This window comes from Marmota monax, unplaced genomic scaffold (assembly GCF_021218885.2).
Source record: "Marmota monax isolate L192 unplaced genomic scaffold, Marmota_monax_Labrador192_F-V1.1 WCK01_AAM20220418_F8-fsc00026, whole genome shotgun sequence".
Classification (NCBI taxonomy): domain Eukaryota; kingdom Metazoa; phylum Chordata; class Mammalia; order Rodentia; family Sciuridae; genus Marmota; species Marmota monax.
Window position 1 is genome coordinate 14,790,343 of NW_026693108.1, and position 18,990 is coordinate 14,809,332.

Here is an 18,990-nt window from a genome sequence, read left to right on the forward strand (position 1 = left end):
GGTTATTTTTTTTTAAAAACTTGTCTGGAACCTGGGAGACTTCATAGTGACCTTCTTCAACAATTCCTGCCTATATAAAAACTTTTGAGGAGACTGATATGAAGATCATGCCCTTGTATTTAGGATCTTATTCCCGAGATAGCATTGGAATATAACAATGATGAGCTCTTTGTTTTGATTTTATTTTTAGTTATATATGGACACAATATCTTTATATTTTATTTATATTTATGTAGTGCTGAGAATTGAACCCAGTGCCTCACATGTGTGAGGCAAGCGCTCTGCCACTAAGCCACAACCCCAGCCCTGATGAGTTTTGTTTTTTTTTTTTTTTTTTTTTTTAGTTGTAGATGGACACAATACCTTTGTTTTTATTCATTTATTTTTATACGGTGCTGAGGATCAAATCCAGGGCCTTGCATGTGCTGGGCGAGAGCTCTACCGCTGAGCCACAACCCCAGCCCCTGATGAGCTCTTTTTTAAAACAGAAACTAACTATATTTTTACCTTTTCTAACTCTGGGTCTTCGAAGTTTCTGAGAATCACATGAACTATATGCAATTTGTCTCACATGTAATGAGTTAGAATAGTATAGTATTTTTTAACAGGTTGTCTCTTTTTCATACCTGGGTGTTTTGCTGTTGTCAGATATTGAAAAGCAAAATATGATACCACCAATTATGCAGAGTGAGGCTCCTGCCCATCCAATAAATAGAGCAGCTCCTAATTCATACCTGTGAGAAAGCATTACACAAGGATTACAGCATACTTATTTGGGGGTAAACAGTACTTAACACTGCTAGCCAACATTCACTAAATGTTCCTTGTACTTTCCTGCTGTTGGAACCTGTAGAGGAAACAGTAACACTTTTGTGTCTGTAGAGTGCTTTAAACTCAAATGTTTTTATAGCAATGACTTTTTTGTACCTCCCCAACATCCTGAAAGGAAGTGAGGGTGTCCAGGGTGGGGAGGTCAAAGCCTGGGTCTCCTGACTCATCCAGCACCTTTCTTCTGAGTTCTTGTCTTCATCTCACCAAACTCTCCATCCGTTTATTCTGCTCCACAGGGCAAATTATGTAGGCATATTGTGGTTAGAAAAGGGAAGGCCATGTTTGCTGTCATTTCAGGTCAATTTAGTAAATTTTTATCAAGCGTTTGCTATTTACAAAAAAATCATGGTGCAAGGTGTCCATAAAGGGTCAGGATAAAAATAGCATGGTTTTAGTTATCACCGGAGTCTGGTAAGGACACGGGCACCCAACAGCTGTGAGTGATAAGGTACAACCAAGCATCTCCTAGATGGTGAGTCACAGTACTCTGCAAATGACCTGAACTGATGTTAAGATAGCTTGAGAGACCCTCCCTTGAGGAAGTCACTGTGCAAAGATGCAAATAATGCTTACTGAAAACAAAATTTAAAAGCGGCTTGTAGAGTAGGCTAGAGGGCTAGAGGAAATGCTTTCAGGGAAGGCACAGTCACCCAAAGAAACAAAGACTGAGAAGAGCACACCAAAGCCTCAGGGGCCGAGTGTTTTCTCCTGTTCGCCTGTCCTTTTCCTATAGAATAGGTCGCTGATCTTTTTGTGTTGTTTGGTTTTGGTTTGTTTGTTTTCTTACTAAGAGCATCTCTTATTTGGGGGCCACAGACCTCCAATGCAAGGCAAAACCAAACCTAATCAGGCTTTTCAGTATAAAAGAAAGCAGGAGTGGGAATCTGTTTTGATCACACAGAATCCTCAGTGGAGATGAGGTGAGGGGTTCCTTGGGGCCCAAGGTCTGCCCCTCCCGGGTCAGATGCAGGCCAGGGCAGGGCTTCAGAATTGAGGCCACACTGTGCTACCTGTGGCTGTCCTGAGCCTGCTGCCCCTTCGTACTTGTATGTCACCCATCTCCTGTCCAAGATGGACAGGGTTTTTGGTGTGGTCTGGGGACAGCAGAGTTGGTGTATACCTGACCACTGGCCAGGAGAACAGGAAAGGGTCAGGGCTTTGTGGTGCACAAGTGGGTTTTCACTCAGGAAGGGGTATATGCACCACAAATGTGGTCCTGTGGTCCCTTCTTTGTCACGCTTACGTTGCCTTTCTTGGGAAGCCAGGTGACAGCTGGGACAGCACATCTAGTTGTTACAGCCTCATCTGGCTCAGGAGCTCTGATTATTCCCTTGGAGCTCAGAAACTTCAAGGATTCCCCACTGGTGGCAACAGCAGAGATAGCAGATTAGTGTAAGTGAACGGTCTGTGCAAGCAGGCACACACACACACCCAAAAGAAGACTAAGGACTGGAATATGCAGCTAGAGAAGAAAAGAGTAGGCCAGATCAGAAGTGTAAAATTGGGAGTTTTAGAAAAAACACTCTCATTAACTATCATGTTATACATTTAAAAAGGATGCCCTGGTTTACACACTCAGCCCTGCTTTTGTGGTGTTTTAATGAGATGACTCATGTAAGACGCAGAGTCAGGCCACAACCTGAGATGCATTTAACAAGATCTGAAGCGAGCCGACTTCAGATCTGCCCAGCCTCGTCATCTGACTGCACAGCTATAAGAACAAGGATGGTAGAAAAGTCCTACGTGGTGGACATCACTGTAGGGCGGCTACTTCACAGTATTATCTTGCTGTCTATTTTACTCCAGGGAGCCTAGGCTATCTTCTCAAACTATGACTTAGCATCACTGTTAGTGTAATATACCCTGAGAAAAGTCTTGAAGTTTTCCTAAAATACTGAGCTTTATTAAAATAGGTACCAAGGGTGACTAGGAATGAGTCTAGTTATTCAAGGTGGTCAGATGAGGACTGAGGGGACAGAAATCATAAGCCACAGCTCAGCACTATGAATTCATTGAAAGGTGCACTGCAGATATGAACACAGTGTTGTTAGGAATCACAGGACTGTGTTTTTTAATTCAAGCCATCTTGAAGCTTTCTGAAGGAATTTGGGAATCACAAGTTTGATGCATAACTGTTTCCTTATTCCTTTTTTATATATTTTGTTTTTCATACAGGCTCTGTTTCAAGGAAAATATTATTTCCATTTGATTTCCTCTTCAGTCAAACACTAAGTAGACCTATTCAGAGCTGATTTTGGAGTCCCTATGGTTTTTAACAATTCAGATGTGAAAGCTTTTGTGACTGGTTCTTTCAGGGATGCTTTCTTCATCCTGTTCAAAGACAGGTCAATTCACACCTCTCAGGTGTGTCATGTGGCAAACACTGACTTGCATTCCCTAAAGGCAGGACTAGGGGAGAGAACAATGGAACATCCACTCCCTTGTGCTCCCAAGGCACGTCTCCTTCCCTCCTCCGCCTCTGCCAGGAAGTCTTTCTTCACTTTGGGTAACGATAAGAAGCTGATTTCAACACCTGGGGAAGATCATCCAAATTGTGGATTATCTGTTGCAGGTCTTTGGTTGACAGTTCCTCTTGGCCCCAGGCCAGCTTTCCCACTCCCAGTGGGGCCTCTTTGTTATAATCACCACAGTTTCTTCCTTATTCTGCAAGGTGACAAATCTACTAGACACTAGACAGAACCATGATCATCAGGGTAAGGAGAGAACTTAGTTTTTAGATGAAAACATTGATTCTGGAGCCTCTCCATCCATAGAACTTGACTTTAATATATTTGTGCCAGTGAATGTGTCTTTAGTAAACCAGTAATGGGGAACAAATTTACTATCAGAAATTAAAACTCAAATTAACCACTCAGAATTCCCCCAAAAAAGTAAACCACAAAGATCTAAGGCATTAAAATGTGCTCTTTACTATTGGTTGATGTCACTCTCCTCCACCCGCTGAGTGAGAGTCTGGGCTGCTGCTTGTGACACTCCTGTTAAGAGGGCTTGGGCTGGAGCATGCTCAGTGGGCTAGATTTGACACCTTTCATCCTGCAGCTCATGGCCTAGCCTTGTGAACCTCCCAGCGCGCCTAAGGAAAGGGAGCAAGAACCAAAATCAGTTGATAACCACTTCTGATTTTCATCTCCTATTTTTGCCTTCCTTCCACCCAAACCCGTTTTGAGGGATTTGCCATTCACAGGGAGCTGGTGTGGCTTCCCTAGTCAGCCCCACAGAAATGACAGGCCAGGTACTGTGCTAATCATGTGTTCAGGGTGGACAAGGGATACAGCCTTGTTCTCACAAATCTCACAATCTGGTGGGCCAGACATTAAGCAAATAATTAAAGTGTGATAAGCTGAATGGTAGGACAGAAATGGCTGTGCAAAGATCATCACCATGGTTCTCCCAAATGTGCACAGATGTCATGTAAGTACATCCATGGTAGCCACATCTATATTATCATCAGCTCTCTGTGCTGGGATTTTTGTGTGTATGCTGTTTTGCATATATTACCATATTTAATCACCATTTTGCCATATTTAATATATTTTTGTTGTATGTAATATATTTGCCATATTTAATATATTCTCATATTTAATATGTAATTTTCATAAAAATCCTGAGAAACAGGGATTTCTATTTCCCACATTTTACAAATGTGGAAATTGAAGCTCAGGGAAGTTAAATCACTTGTTTCAGCCAAGTAAATGGTAAGACCAGGATTTAAACTTCTAGCTTGTGATATCAAATCCCATGCTCTTCAGTGCTGCTGCCTTCCTTTTAAGTTACTTTACTTCCTTGATAAGTAAAAGATTTGATTAATTAAAAAAAAAATCAATGCAACCTATTTTTAGTTTTCCTTTTAGAGTGGGGAGAGTTTTCTCTCTCCCTGGCTCATTAAGTTCTCACTGGCTGCAGAGCTCAGGGTGTGGAATTTTTTCTGAATGCCCTCAGGTTGTCTTTCCACCCAGCACAAAGAAGTGAGGGTAGTAATTAAAATCAGGGCAGCTGGAGCTGAAAAAGGGCAGAGCAGACCCTCCAAAATGAAAGCAAAAACTGTTGTACCAAGTGAAAGTGCCCCATCCTTTTAGGATCCCCAGAGAAGTGATGGTGACTTTAATGAAGGTCACACAGCTAGGAGCCAGGTCCTTTTCAAGCACATTGTCCTCCTCACTTTAATCAAGAGTGATAACAGCCAAAATAAATTTCTAGTTACCTGAGAACAAATAAATGTCTAAAATCTAGAAGGAACACTCATGAGGTGTCAGTGTAAACATTTTGACGTTGACCTCCATTGATAAGCCAGCCTTGTAGAGACCCCTGCCCGATGGAAACTTCCCCTCCAGTGCAAAGGCTTATAGAATCCATGGCCTATGTAACTGCAAGAATGGATTTTATACAAATAAGAATTCTCTAGTAATTGTCTACAAACACACATTTCCCCAAAATACTCCACATCTTTTGGGGTCCAAGTTCCTCTAGAAAAGGGCTGTTTGGAACCTGCCCATCCTGAGTCTCTCCGAGGTTGCCCAAGACAGACTCTGTGTAAACCACAACCTCTCTTCTCCTCTGCTAAGCTTCTCCTCACACTCCCTGGCAGGTGTCATAGGACTTCCTACCTAAGGCATCCCACAAGATTTACAAAATAGTGGCAGGGGCCTCCCAAATAGTGACAAAAGTAGAATGGGAAAATTTAAATTTTAAGTGTGTATTTCCATGTAGAAGTTTTGTGGAGAATACCAAATTTAAGAAACTAAAATATACAGTTTTTTAAATGTTGGGAGCTAATTCTAAATTGCTCTTCTGTGGCTACATTAATAGATTAAATAATGCACTATCTGTGTGTTATGATTTATTATTAGGGTAGTTTAGAATTCTATAAACTATATATTAATATATATTATTGATCACTTACCATGTGATGAATGCTTTGTTCTTTTTTTTTTCCCCACATTTTGAGACAGTTTTGCTAAACTATCCAAGCTGGCCTTAAACTTGTAATCTTCCTCAATCATCTTGAACTGCTGGTATTACAGGTATCTGCCAGTGTGCCTGGCTCTGTTTTTTTGGTTTTGGTTTTCGTAAGATAAGCATGTCACAAAGATTTTATTTGAAAATTGTTCAAGGGTAAATTCAAAAGAACATATGTGTGTGTGTGTATGTATGTATAAATAAATATATATATATATATATATATATAGAGAGAGAGAGAGAGAGAGAGAGAAGCTGTAAATGGATAGCATGCCTTTATTTTTATTTGTTTATTTATTTATTTTTAATGTGCTAAGGATTGAACCCAGTGCCTCACACATGCAAGGCAAACACTCTACCACTGAGCCACAACCCCAGCCCCAGAAGAACATATTTAGGTAATAAAGAATGATGAAATGAATTTATAAATAGATGCAAAACCAATCTTTTTTTTTATTCTTCCTATCTAACTGAAATTTTGTATCCTTTGACTAACATTTCTGCAATATGCCATTTTCTTGAATCCTGTTGGTGCTCAGAAGCAGGGGGCTATCTCTGTTATTCAGAGGAACCAACTGCACCTTCCCACAATCAGAAAATAGCCAGGGCCAGGATCAGGCTCCAGAACCTCACTCTTTTTTTCTCCTCCTTTTTTGTGGTAGTAGGGATTGAACTCAGGGGTGCTGGACCACTGAGCTACATCCCCAGCCCTTTTTATTTTGAGACAGGGTCTGGCTTTGAACTTGTGACCCTCCTGCCTCAGCCTCCAGATGGCTGTGATAATAGGAGTGCAACATCACACTTGGCTCCAGAACCTCACTCTTGACCTCTTCAGAGCCACCTGCCTCTGTCAAGGTGCCTCAAATGATCAGTGAGTTATCTTCACAGGAGTTCTAAGTCTTGCCAATTATTTGTGGAAATTTAAAAACCATCCAGAGTATGACTAAATATAATGTTAGCTAAAGTAAATTATAATTTAAAAGGAGCGTTTTATGTCCCCAAATTTACATAGTGCAGTTCAAAAACAAATATATTACTTAGCGATATCAATGCCATTGATCTTCTCCATTACTGAGGATAACTGGGGGTTAACCTGGCCTTGATCTTAAGTGAGAAATGATTTGCTGAGTCATAATACTCACAGAAGGCACGATAACATGTTTATAAGCAAACTCTAAAGTCGGCAGAGAGAGTGTACTTTAGGATAAGAAATCCTAAAACAGCAAATACTGTCCTGAGATTCTTCAGGATAGAGCCATATGGCTAAGCTTAGCCAAGAATCTATGAGGATGTGGGCATGTGCATCTTTGTACCTAAGTAAACATATGAAGATGGACTTGTGCAAATATGGATTAGGTCATTCAAAAGTGCATCTCACATTGTATTCAGAATACTCAGTAGCCTACTAGAAAACATTTTAGAACAGAACCAAATTTGGAGGACGACTCATAGAGGACAAGAGGGGTCACATAAGGAGTCTCAAGAATACCTAGTTGATGGTTTCTAATTGTTAATTCTCTCAAGCTCAATACTATGACACTGGTGACCAGAAATTAAGAAACAAAATTACAAAGGACTTTAAAAAAATGGTTTTATGCCAGGTCCCTTTCAAACTTTCATTCTACTTGAGAGCCAAGTGTCATGAAATTATCATCAGATGACCAAGTCTCCAACATTACATCCAGTTCTCTATAGTTAATCTTTGTAAACTGTGTATGATAAGGTATTGCTGTATCAATATACTCTGCATAAAAGAGCTAAATTTTTTGGGAGTGTTTACTATGTACTAGGTATGATTCTATCAGTTGAAATTTACTATTTCATCTAATTCTCACAACCTCTTATTCTACAGATGTGGGGCACAGAGCACAGAAAGCACAGGTAACTTGTTCAGTGTTGCACAGCTAATAAGTGGCAGAGCATGGGTTTACCTCCAGGCACCTTGGATCTGGGTCATTACTCTTAAACAATGTGCTATGCTGCACCTCCTCCCTATTCCCTTAACTATATCTCCACAAGCATGTTGCTCCCAGTTCAGGAGAGATGCTACACAGGGTCCCACATCACCACCAACTTGCCACCTTGCTGTACATGTCGTGTGGCCTGGACTAGCTGGGAGAGATTCAAAGTTAGCAGCACAGGGTCTGCACTTCCAGATGCTCCTGGTCTGGCTTGAGAGTCAGGCCAATAAATAAGCAGGTGGTAATACCCAGATGGATTATGATGAAAGCACAAGGAGTCAGGAAGCACCCAGAAGCGGCACCTCACCCAGAAGGCCAGTCCTGAAGGATTCCTGGAGGGTAGCTGGCATGGGAAGCGGGTAAGAGCTAAACTGCCAGAGAGCAGAACAAACCGATAGGAATAGTTGCTCCACACACTGGTCAGTAAGAACAAAATAGTCACCAGACACCTGGTATCCAAGCAGAATCTTTAAGGCCTGTTAGCATCCCAAATGCATCAGAGGAATTCTTGTGATCGGAGATGGCCAATGCTACTTCTGAACAAAGTGACAAAATAACACCTTCTTAATATTTAACAGTTACATCTGCCTTGTCCTTAATACTTGGCATTCATACGGAATCTCCTATCTAAGAACCCAAGAGCTCTTTACCAACATTAGCTCATTCTCCAAATAGCCTCATGAGTACTGTAATCTTAAGCAAACATTCATAAGGTAATAAATAATAAGAAGATAGAAGGAAGAAGTTAAATAATCTTGGCAAGGTTGGCTGGTGTGATTGGTATTCTTCTCAACTTCACCCAGGAATATCTGTGTAAGTAGGCAGCATCTATTTTTTTCTTTTTTTGGTGCTAGGAATTGAGCACAGGCCTGGTGCATGCTAAGCATGTGCTCTACCACTGAGCCACACTCCCCACCTGGAAGTCATACATTTCTATTATCTATTAAACAACCACAATGGTGAAAGATTTTTATCTAAGTGAAGCTTAAATCCTATAGAAATCAAATATGCCAGGAATGTAGCGTGTTCCGTGGTTTTGAAAAGACAGAACACAGAGAAGAGAGGTTAAGAACTAAACACAAGACCACCTGGGTCAAAATATTAGGGATGAATCTCATGTACAGAGAGAATAAATCTAAGATCATGAGGTTGCTTCTTCAAGTACGCGACTGGTTAGGTGCTCTAACTTGGCTTGATTAGAAAAGCGGTCTCTTTACGTCAATCAATTCTTGCTTGGAACAGTTTATTGAAGAAAACAAAGCTAGATATGCAGGAGTTAGTGGTCTGGACAGCTGAGTGGCAAATGGGAATAATGTGATCACCCTGGAATGCAAGCCCTGCGGGGGCACCTCGCATCACAGCCTGCAGGAGGGCAGGGTTTTGTTTTGTTTTTAGATTTGGTGGGTTTTGTTTTAATAAAAAGGAAGAAGTTGGCTTGAAACAGCCTAAAGGGGAAATAGAGAAATAGTTTTCAAGACTCTACAGATGCCCATGCTGGAACCATCCAAGAAAACATGACCATAATGTAAAGAAAGGAAGCAACACAAAACAGGAGGAATGGGCACACAGCAGAGCACAGGCCCATGAGACTCTTTCAAGACTGCGATTCTGTCAAATGTTACGTGGAAAAAAAAATCTTCACAGATCCACAGTGGGAAAGGGAGGTTTTAGAATAAACAGCCATTGAACACACAGCACATAGCGCCACTGCCAAAATCTGTACTCCAACTCTGCACCAAAAGCCACTCGTGTTTTTCTTATCAACAAAGCTCCTACTGAGTTCCTTGCACACGGTGAGAAACTTGTTGATTAGCTCATTGTGTTTTTTGTAACTTAGGCCACCGAGGTGTGCTTCATACAGGAGTGTCCTGGAAATCTGCAGAGAAGATCCAATCAACACACTGTAGAAGTCTTAGGAATATAAAAAATCGACGGCAGCAGCAAGACGACAACCACACTGGGAGATCTGAACTGTCTTCCAGCACATTAGAGGATTTGGGTGTCAGAAAGTAATTCAGATTAGAACCTGTGGCGAATGGCATCTTTCAGTGAGCCACCCAAGGACCCAGACGCTCAGGCTCATGCTGGGCACACCTTCCTGGGCTGGAGGGGGAGATGGCACTGGTTGGCAGCTGGGTTTTGTTAAGATGAATGTGTGATGATAATGGAAGAGGAGAGTGCACCTGCCTCTCTGCTCCCTCCTCTCAGAGCTTGCCTTCCTCAGACTGCTAAGATAACAGAAAGGACTGGCTCCAGTAACTCACTTCTAGGCACTGGGCCAGGGGGAGAAGATGGAATTGAAAGAAATGTTTTCTGACCCCAAGGAACTTACTTAATTCATATTCTGGTCAAGTAAGACATCAAAAAAATAGTAAGAACATTCCTACAGCTGCATCTTCCAAACCCCAGCTCACCGGGTTGGCCCAGCCATGAGTTTCAATGCCTCCATGTATTCCTCTCTTAAGTTCATGAACAAATGCAACCAGACACACTGGTTCTTAAATTCTACCAAGTGCCACCTAAGGAAGTGCTGTCCCCTATAATGCACTGAATCAAAATCTTGCTTTAAAAAAGATATTTCAAGTCCTATGAAACAAATAGCCAATTGTAGTTTGTTGATCTTCTAAATTTCTATTATCCTTTCCTCTATGAAAAGGTGACAATAAAAGAAAGCCAGATGACAACATGTCAATTAATTTGTTAGTTTTCTTTATAAAAGCCTGTTTATTTAAATGAGGTCTTTGAGCTGGACACAGTGTCATATCTATAATCCCAGCAGCTTGGGAGGCCAAGGCAAGAGGATCCCAAATTCAAGGCCAGCCTTAGCAACTCAGTAAGGCCCAGGCTCAGAATTAAAAAAAAACAGAACTGGGGGTAGAGCTCAGTGGTAGAGCACCCCCTGAGTTCAAACCCCAGAACTGCTTAATAAATAAATATTTTTTAATTCCTGTGGGTGTCATTTATCATTTGTATGCTTTTCTACTATCATGATAATTAGAATTTGATCATGTTTACAAATCTCAGACCCTGATAATCCCTTGATCCAACTAGAATTTAGATTATGGAAGGCCTTTAGGTCACAGTTTCCAGGACCCAACCTATTCTCAGTACACAGGCTCTTTACAAAGTCTGTATTCTCCATAAGATACTGATGTGAAGGGTTCTTTGTAAATATCAACAGTTTGAAAGCAGTGCCAGTTTTTGTTTTGGTTTGGTTTTTTGAGATGCCTGGGCTGGCCTAGAAGTCCTAAGCTCAAGCACTTCTCCCACCTCAGCCTCCCGAGTAGCTGGGACCGCAGACTCACACCATTGTGCCGGACTACAGTGCCATTCTCCTGAGGTCTAGCTCTTGTACTTTTAATTATATGGAGTAAGTTGGCAAACTGTATATGGCACAGAATCTAAAATCCTTAATTCATTAAACTAAGAATCTTAACGGATAGCTAATACAACTAGAGCTAAAAAAGGGTATGTGGTCTGTGACAAACCTGTACACATACACACTTGACCCTTGCAGCAACTCTATGAAAGGGATGATGCTATCATCTCTATTTTACAGATGAGAACAAATGCAGAGAGAATAAGCCGAGAAAGACAAATGCTTGCTGAGGGGCTAACTGTGGCAATGGGATAGTTCAATGTAGCACTAAGAACTTGGAAACCAGCAAAATCTCTCATGGTACATAATTACTGAACTGTATTTAATCAAAATCAAACAGGAGACTAAGCAATTCCAAGGACACCAAACTGCAGTAAGCAACTGAGCATACCAAAAGCACAGGAAACATACACGAAGACAGGTTTCAGTTTTTGTGCATACACGGATTAGCCTAGACCTTTTAAGGAGGGTCATATGAACTTTTGGGGTGGGGTACTAGGGCACTTGAACTCAGAGACAGTTGGCCACTGAGCCACATACCCAGCTATATTTTGTATTTTATGTAGAGACAGGATCTCACTGAGTTGCTTAGCACCTTGCTTTTGCTAAGGCTGGCTTTGAACTCGCGATCCTCCTACCTCTGCCTCTGGAGCCTCTGGGATTACAGCCTCTGGGATTACATATGCCTGGCTCATATGATTTTTAAGATGCAGAAAGAGACATCCTTAATAATTATCAGAAAACAAAAACAGTGACCTCAAAAAGATAATCCAGAAAACTTAGGTAATGTGTTTGATAAAATAAACCATGAGAAATATGATTTTGTAGTGCATTTGTATCAAACCCTGAAGGAAAATGTATCATTTAAAGGATACTTCATTTAAATATCATTAAAATATTTCTGATCTTCATTAGTATAGTTTCAGATATCATCTCAGTGTGTCATGTGTTTTTGTTCCCATTTAGTAAAATTTCTAAATGAAAACTAACTTAATGTGCAAAAGAGACTCACTGATTAAAACTATGTGTGGCATACTATCACCAAAAATTATGAAGTGGAAGATTGTTGTAAATCACACATTTTATAGCAAGTATTTTAGAGTTTGACTGTCTGGTTTGAATCATGGTTCAATCAGTTTACTAGTTTAGTTCAAGTTCCCTTAATCACCTTACTTGACCTCTTCCCTCAAGTTCAAAAAAGGGAGTCCCAAGAAGACCTATGTTATAAGGATGTGATAAAAATAACATAGTAGTATTTGCAATGCCCTGCTTGCACATAGTAGGGGCTTGATGTGATAGCTATTTTTTTCATTGTATTTCACAATTTGTGCATTTCCTATTTGTAACTTAATCACACTAAAAACAAAATTAGTAAAGTTAGAAGATTTCTAAATCCACTAGAAAAAAGTAATGTCCACTTGGTCAGTTATTTCCATAATTTACTTTTTAAAAATGTTATAACGTTTGATCTGAAAGCTGTACGATAATTACCAGTCTGGTTAATCGCAATACACACACAGACGCATGCAGCTTTTGGCAGGTGATCTGAGCATACTCTCATGTATGACAAAAGATTTGATCTAAGATTATTTCTGATTTGGTATGTCTGGGGTTTTCCCAATCCAAAGAAATACACCTAAAGAAACCATAAAAAGCAACAGCCCAAAGCTTAAGGACAACAACAAACAAACCGAGCTCTTAATGCCAAAGCACTCATCTGCAACTGAGATCAGCCACTCTCATCCGTACCACGCTGCTGGAGCAAGTTTTTTTAAAAACTGTGCATCATGCAGTTTCCTCATAAAGGTAGATGTGGTGGAGCTTGTCCAGGCAGAGCACACTGACCAGGCCTGGAGACTAGCACCTGGCAAATACTATTTTGGATAAACAAAAATCCAGGCAAGCTTTTGATTTCCCATTCTCACACCTCATCACTCTTTCCTCCCCATCTCTCATCTCTCTTGCATCTGACTTGAATCTGATGATGTACAGTAGATAAAGTCCATCATTCTCAACTCTATACCTTGAGCTCTTTAGAGACAGCCACTATGTAATGAAGTAGTCAAATACATCTTTTGTCAACGGGGCACATAAATTGAACCATGTCATCAAATACCATTTACCAGTACGTTGCATTTTCGAGTGCCGTATAGGAAATTCAGGTCTCTTAACTTAGGACATTAAATTTATATAACTTCCTGCAACTAGAAATATACAGACCAAGAACACTTACTTTTGCTCCACATAGTGAGGATCAAAGAATTCCGTTGTGATTTTGTTTGCATACAGGGAACAGCCAGTCATTGAGCACAGCCCTAAAACGCATCAGAGGGAAGCCCTGTGGTTAGTGTCATCTCATTAACATCATGAAGTACCTTGTTTGGAAGAAAGTTACTCTTTACCTGACAGGATGAATACAATCCCAGCCAAACAAGCAATTTTAGCTTTGGCTTTATCTGAGCCTCCGACTTTGGTACACTTCATTCCAAAGAGTGCAAATATGGAACCAAAAAAGCCCAGGCTGACAGCAGCAATCATAAGTCCTCTACATGCCTGGATATAACCTGCAATTAGAGTAGGTCATTCACGTTAATATTGAACATGTGGCTGTCGGGGGAAAATCCTCATTTTACATTGTCATTCTGGATGATTGTTCTGTTGTCCAAAGGAAGAAAAAAAAAAAAACTCAAGGCAAGACAAGCAAGGAAAGAGATGTCGCCTACCTCTATCAAAACTCTCTAACCCCTTTGCATGTCAACCTTTTAAATAGATACTTTTATGGTTTTGACAGATAAAATTATAGAATTTATAATTAGGTAGCAAGACATTCCAAAGGGCCAAACCTTCCAATATCAGTGAAAGCTTATAAATGAGACTAACCAGAATACCTTCAAAAACCATGAGGAGTCTAAATCAAGAAGTATTCTAGTGACATATTTTTTATCAAGGCACATAAAGTTGGGCTTTAAAAAGCATTGTTTGAGAGAAGAGTAATTTACAATTATTAAATGAACTGTTTACATGTAAATGGATGCCTTTAAAGTACCCTGAAAATGTATTCTGTTAGTTTGCTGGATCAGCTCTCCTGCACATTCGTTTTCTTATTTCACATATTTTTATTTGCACAGCCAGGGTGATGGCAAATTTCAGCATGGCTTTTGTCCAGGTTCTAACACATTTTAAATTAATATGACTTAAACTTTCACCACTCAAGTCATTTTCATTTCAGTCTTAAATGGTGCCATATTTCAATCTGAAATAACGAGACTAGCTTGTATTAAATGTAAGTAAATATTTGCTAAGCAAATGAGCACACGTATCAGGTTTATGTTGGAAATTAAACTTTCTAATTGGAAAAAGCTCTTAAGATAAAACAAGTCATTTACAACTTTGCATTCAGGTAAAGTTGACAATAATACTGAGATCATTATAATCATAAATTCAGGGAAGTGCTGATGGCTACAGTCCCATGTTTCTTTGGAAAAGAATAAAAATTAAAGTTAGAATCCTATTCCTAGGATCCACTTTGAAGAGCAAATAGGAGCTTCTCTACCTACTTAACAGGAACACAATTGCAGGCTACAATGACAATGACTTCTATTTTATAGTGTGAACTACTTCTATACAGGAGAAATATTCACTGATGCTGAGCCTATCAAAAAAAGCAAAAGAAACTTATTTTTAGCAAAACGGGATAATGGAGGATTCTTTTGATAGCAATAATCATGCTCAGGGCTCTCTGGGTCTCTGCTGCCAAATATTCAGCTAGCTCTATTTTAAACTTTGACCTGGTGAGCAGGCTGAAGGAAGGCAGAGAAAAGAGGCCTGCCAGTCCTGAGCAGGAGTAAAGAGAGTCTGCCAGGATAACCCAAAGTGGCTCATCATTTACACAAAACTACTGGCATAGTGTAGTTTATAATTTTTGAGAAATTCACTTAATCTATGGTTTTGAGTTGTTCGGGATAACTCTAAATGTAATCATCAAATGGAAAAATAGAGGGATTATGCACACATGCATGTATACACACACACACACACACACACACACACACAAAGTAGTCCTCCACTTATTGCTGTGGGGTATGTTCCAAAACCCCCAGTGGATGACTGAGGTACTACTGAACCCTGTCTATACTGCTTTTTCCTATATACGACAGAGTTTAGTTTATAAATTAGACACAAGAGATTAATAATAACTAAAAATAGAAAATTATAATAATTTACTATAATAGTTCTTTAAAACTCATTATTTCTGGAATTTTCCATTTAATATTTTTGGACCATGGTTGGCCTTGGGTAACTGAAACTGAGGAAAGCAAAACCATGGATTGGTGGGGAGACCACTGTGTGTGTGTGTGTGTGTGTGTGTGTGTAAAGAGAGATATACACACACATATGTATACATTCCTGGAAAACTTTATCATATACCATAATTTGCATTTACTTTAGTTACAGGCTTTATTAAAAAGGCAGATGGTCTGGAATTTACCAAAGGGTTAAGTTTTACAATCTGGTCATTCAGAACAAGGAATGCATTTTCCCAGATGGTAAACAGCGGTTAAGAGTCCCAGGCCAACTCAGTCAACCCTTAACATGACAGGGAAAATAAAAGTAGGCTTTTCACTTTATGCAGTCTGTCATTCTGAGCTCTCCCATTTCAGACCTGCTCTGGTCTCTTGGCACAAGCATGAGAGGAGAGATGGACCAAGCAGATTCTGGACGGCCAACCCGTCTTTTGCACCAGCTGGAACCCTGCTGTCAAGCCAAGGCACCTCTCTGTGCATGACCACAGTGGCAATAACTTGCTTGTGTTCTGCATAGACAACAGAAGGCCCCTCACAAGGACAACTGTTAGCCAGATTTTCTGAAATGGGGAATCAAGAGCAGGGGATAAACTGCACCTATCAGCTGCAAAAGAAATCAGGTTGTTGGTGAGCCTGAGATTCTTAAAACGCCCATGACTTGGATCTTCCAACAAATTTTCAGAGTTTATCTTTTGCAAGGCACACAGACCTCTACAACCTAGCTTTTTAATAGTTCCTGAAGGCAAAACTTATAAGTAACACCATCAAGTGAAGTGGTAGTAAAAACCTGGACAAGGAGGCCATTATTTTTGACAGGTCTAATTTACTGACACCGTTAATAGCTAATTAACACATTAAAGTGCTGAAGCATGAACATATTTACTTAGGAGTTTTCTGAAGTATAATTTATAGTTAGTTCTTCTGGGAGAATGAGCAAACATTCCCACCAGCAAAATAAATGGCAAACAACCTGGCTGAAATTATTCTCAGCTGAGGTTCAAGTGGTGCTTTGAAAGAAAAATGGATTAGCAATGAGCAGAAATCACTAACTCATTCAACCTTGAAATTTTCAAATTGCAACTTTACACTAGTGAATTCTGCTGCTGGAGGAAATCTTTAAGCTGTCCCTTAAAAGTAAAATGTTGTCCAAATGACATCTTCCTTATTTTCAACTGCAAACCAGCAGAAATGAAAACATCCACTTGGTGGAGGCAATTCACTAGTAGCATCTTTGTTAGTATTCAAGGGGGAAAAAAAACTTTTTGTTTTTTTTGTACTAAGACTTGAACCCAGGGGTACTAAACCTTTCAATCACATCCTCAGCCCTTTTTTATATTTTATTTAGAGACAGGGTCTTACTGAGTTGCTAAGTGCCTTGCTAAGTTGCTGAGGCTGGCTTTGAACTCACAATCCTCCTGCCTCAGCCTCCGAACCACTGGGATTATAAGTGTGTGCCACGATGCCCAGTGGAAAAACATACTTATTATACTAGTAGCTTTGCAAATCTTTTGAAAGACGAATGAATGGCGGAAGACAGTAACTTTGAACTTCAGGTCCGGTGCTTCTATTTACCTGTGGAATGTCTTTGATTATACTACTAATCTCTCTGTTTTCTCATCTGTAAATAGGGATAGCAGTGTTCACTACAAAGGATGAATAATAGGAGCAAAGTGTCTGATGAGTAGCGAGAAATTCATCAGTCATCCCTTCCATAATACCAAGATCGATTCTAAGTAGAAATGAGAACTGGATGCTTAACATGGCATAACATTCAATCTAGACATTTAGCTTCACTAAGCCTCATTTTCCTTATACGCAAAACTGGAGCAGTAATGATACCTCCTGAGGGTGGGAAATCAGAGCTTTGACCTCAGATAGGAAATTCAGATAATGATCCCATCATCTGCCCAAGAGGCACAGGAAGAGGGAGAGACACAAGCTTTCTCTCTTCCTTCTTAGGTTCTCTTTTCCACCAAAAGTTCATGCCTGGTTTAAGGAGCAGACTGGGCTTCTCAGTCCTGTGGCCACTGTAGCCCAAATTTGGTGTCTTTCTCCTGCCACTTCAAAGGCAATGTCAGGACCAGCATCCAACAGATGTGCCTGTCCTGGGAGTACAAGGCAGCAAGTTCACAAGCAGAGGGCCCCTGCTCTGGAAAGTCCTACTTCCAGGTGGGGGAAATCAACCCCCTGCATGTGAAAATGTGACTTAATCCTCCTGGGAGATACAGAAAAGCACAATTATCATTTTGCAGTAGGAAATGCCCACTTAAGCCACAGAAGGCAGGGTCAAGGAAGAGATAAATGTGATCTTGTTAAAAATTTCTAAGTTCTGTTAGTTAGGACATCAAACAGTAAAAAGATAAGCAATGGGAGTGGGGATGTGGCTCAGCGGTAGAGCCCTTGCCTAGAATGCACAAGACCCTGGGTTCAATCCCCAGAACTGCAAAAAAGAAAAGAAAAGAAAAAAAAAAAGACAAGCAATCGTCTGAGGTTGCAACATGCATATGGAATCAAGGAGTGACAAATCACCTCAATCAAGAAGAAACAACAAAACCAAGGTGTAAGATCTGAGCAGGTAATTCAGAGAGAAAGAGAAAAACAATACATGATAAGATGGTCAAAATCACTGGGAATTGGGGAAATACTAATTAAAATGATAGGGCGATCAGAGCTGTCACTCATAACACTGGAGGAAAAAGTCAATGGTGAGAATGTGGAGAAGCAGCTCTTCTCTCTCATTAGTGGAAGGAGATTTGGCAGAATAAACTGAATATCAAAATGCATGGCCTACTGCTTGGCAACACCCCTGCTCAGTGGGATAATCTACAGAAATGCATATGCACACAAAGAGGTGAAGATAAAGAATTTCAGTAAAGTTGGAAAGGGTCCAAGGTCCACAATGGACAAATGGTTAAATAAATCAGTTTACCCAGACTAATGAATACTATGCAGCAGTTAAAAAGTGTCATTTCCATCTTGGGAAGATATATTATAAATTTTAAAACACTGCAGAACATATCATTTACTCTTTTAAAGTCATTTTGTACTCACATGAGCACACAGGAAAGTCATTTGCAGGTCAGGTGGCATATGAGTATCACTCATCTGCTCCACTCCCAACCACCTCTAGGACCTGATGATAAGGCACTATGCCCTCCCTCCTCCTCACCACCCCACCTGCCCCAAATCAGGGAACCACTGCTCCTCACATAGACATATAAGGGAAAACTCTACCATTCTGCAGTTAATAATCTTCAATGCATTTTGCTTCTCTCTGTCTCTCCATTGTTCCCCAACTGTCCCATACAAGGAAGCATACCTCTTTGGTCTGCTATCTTGGACCACAATAGAATTACAAATAGAAGAATGCTCCTAGGACAGTAACTGTCAATCCTATGGTTGCCTGCATAAACCACAGAAACAAGAGCCCGCCTGTTCATCTACCTGGATGTGTGCTCTGCAAAGCACAGGAAATTCAACAGCAATGCTAGGGCATAAACAGTGTTCTGGCTACTTATTTTACACAACAGGACAGACC

At 40.3% G+C, this 18,990-nt stretch overlaps 1 protein-coding gene across 3 annotated transcripts in view; it reads right to left on the bottom strand.

Annotated features, from left to right (window-relative positions):
• Positions 1-18,990, bottom strand: part of Cldn10 (claudin 10) — a 101,347-nt gene that overhangs the window by 2,115 nt on the left and 80,242 nt on the right. For all 3 annotated transcript variants that reach the window (XM_046454760.1, XM_046454759.1, XM_046454758.2), the window contains exons 2-4: positions 13,551-13,712; positions 13,382-13,463; positions 627-734 (exon numbers count right to left, since the gene is read on the bottom strand). In XM_046454760.1, the coding sequence (XP_046310716.1) occupies positions 627-734; positions 13,382-13,463; positions 13,551-13,712 (352 nt within the window). The remainder of the gene's footprint in view (positions 1-626; positions 735-13,381; positions 13,464-13,550; positions 13,713-18,990) is intronic.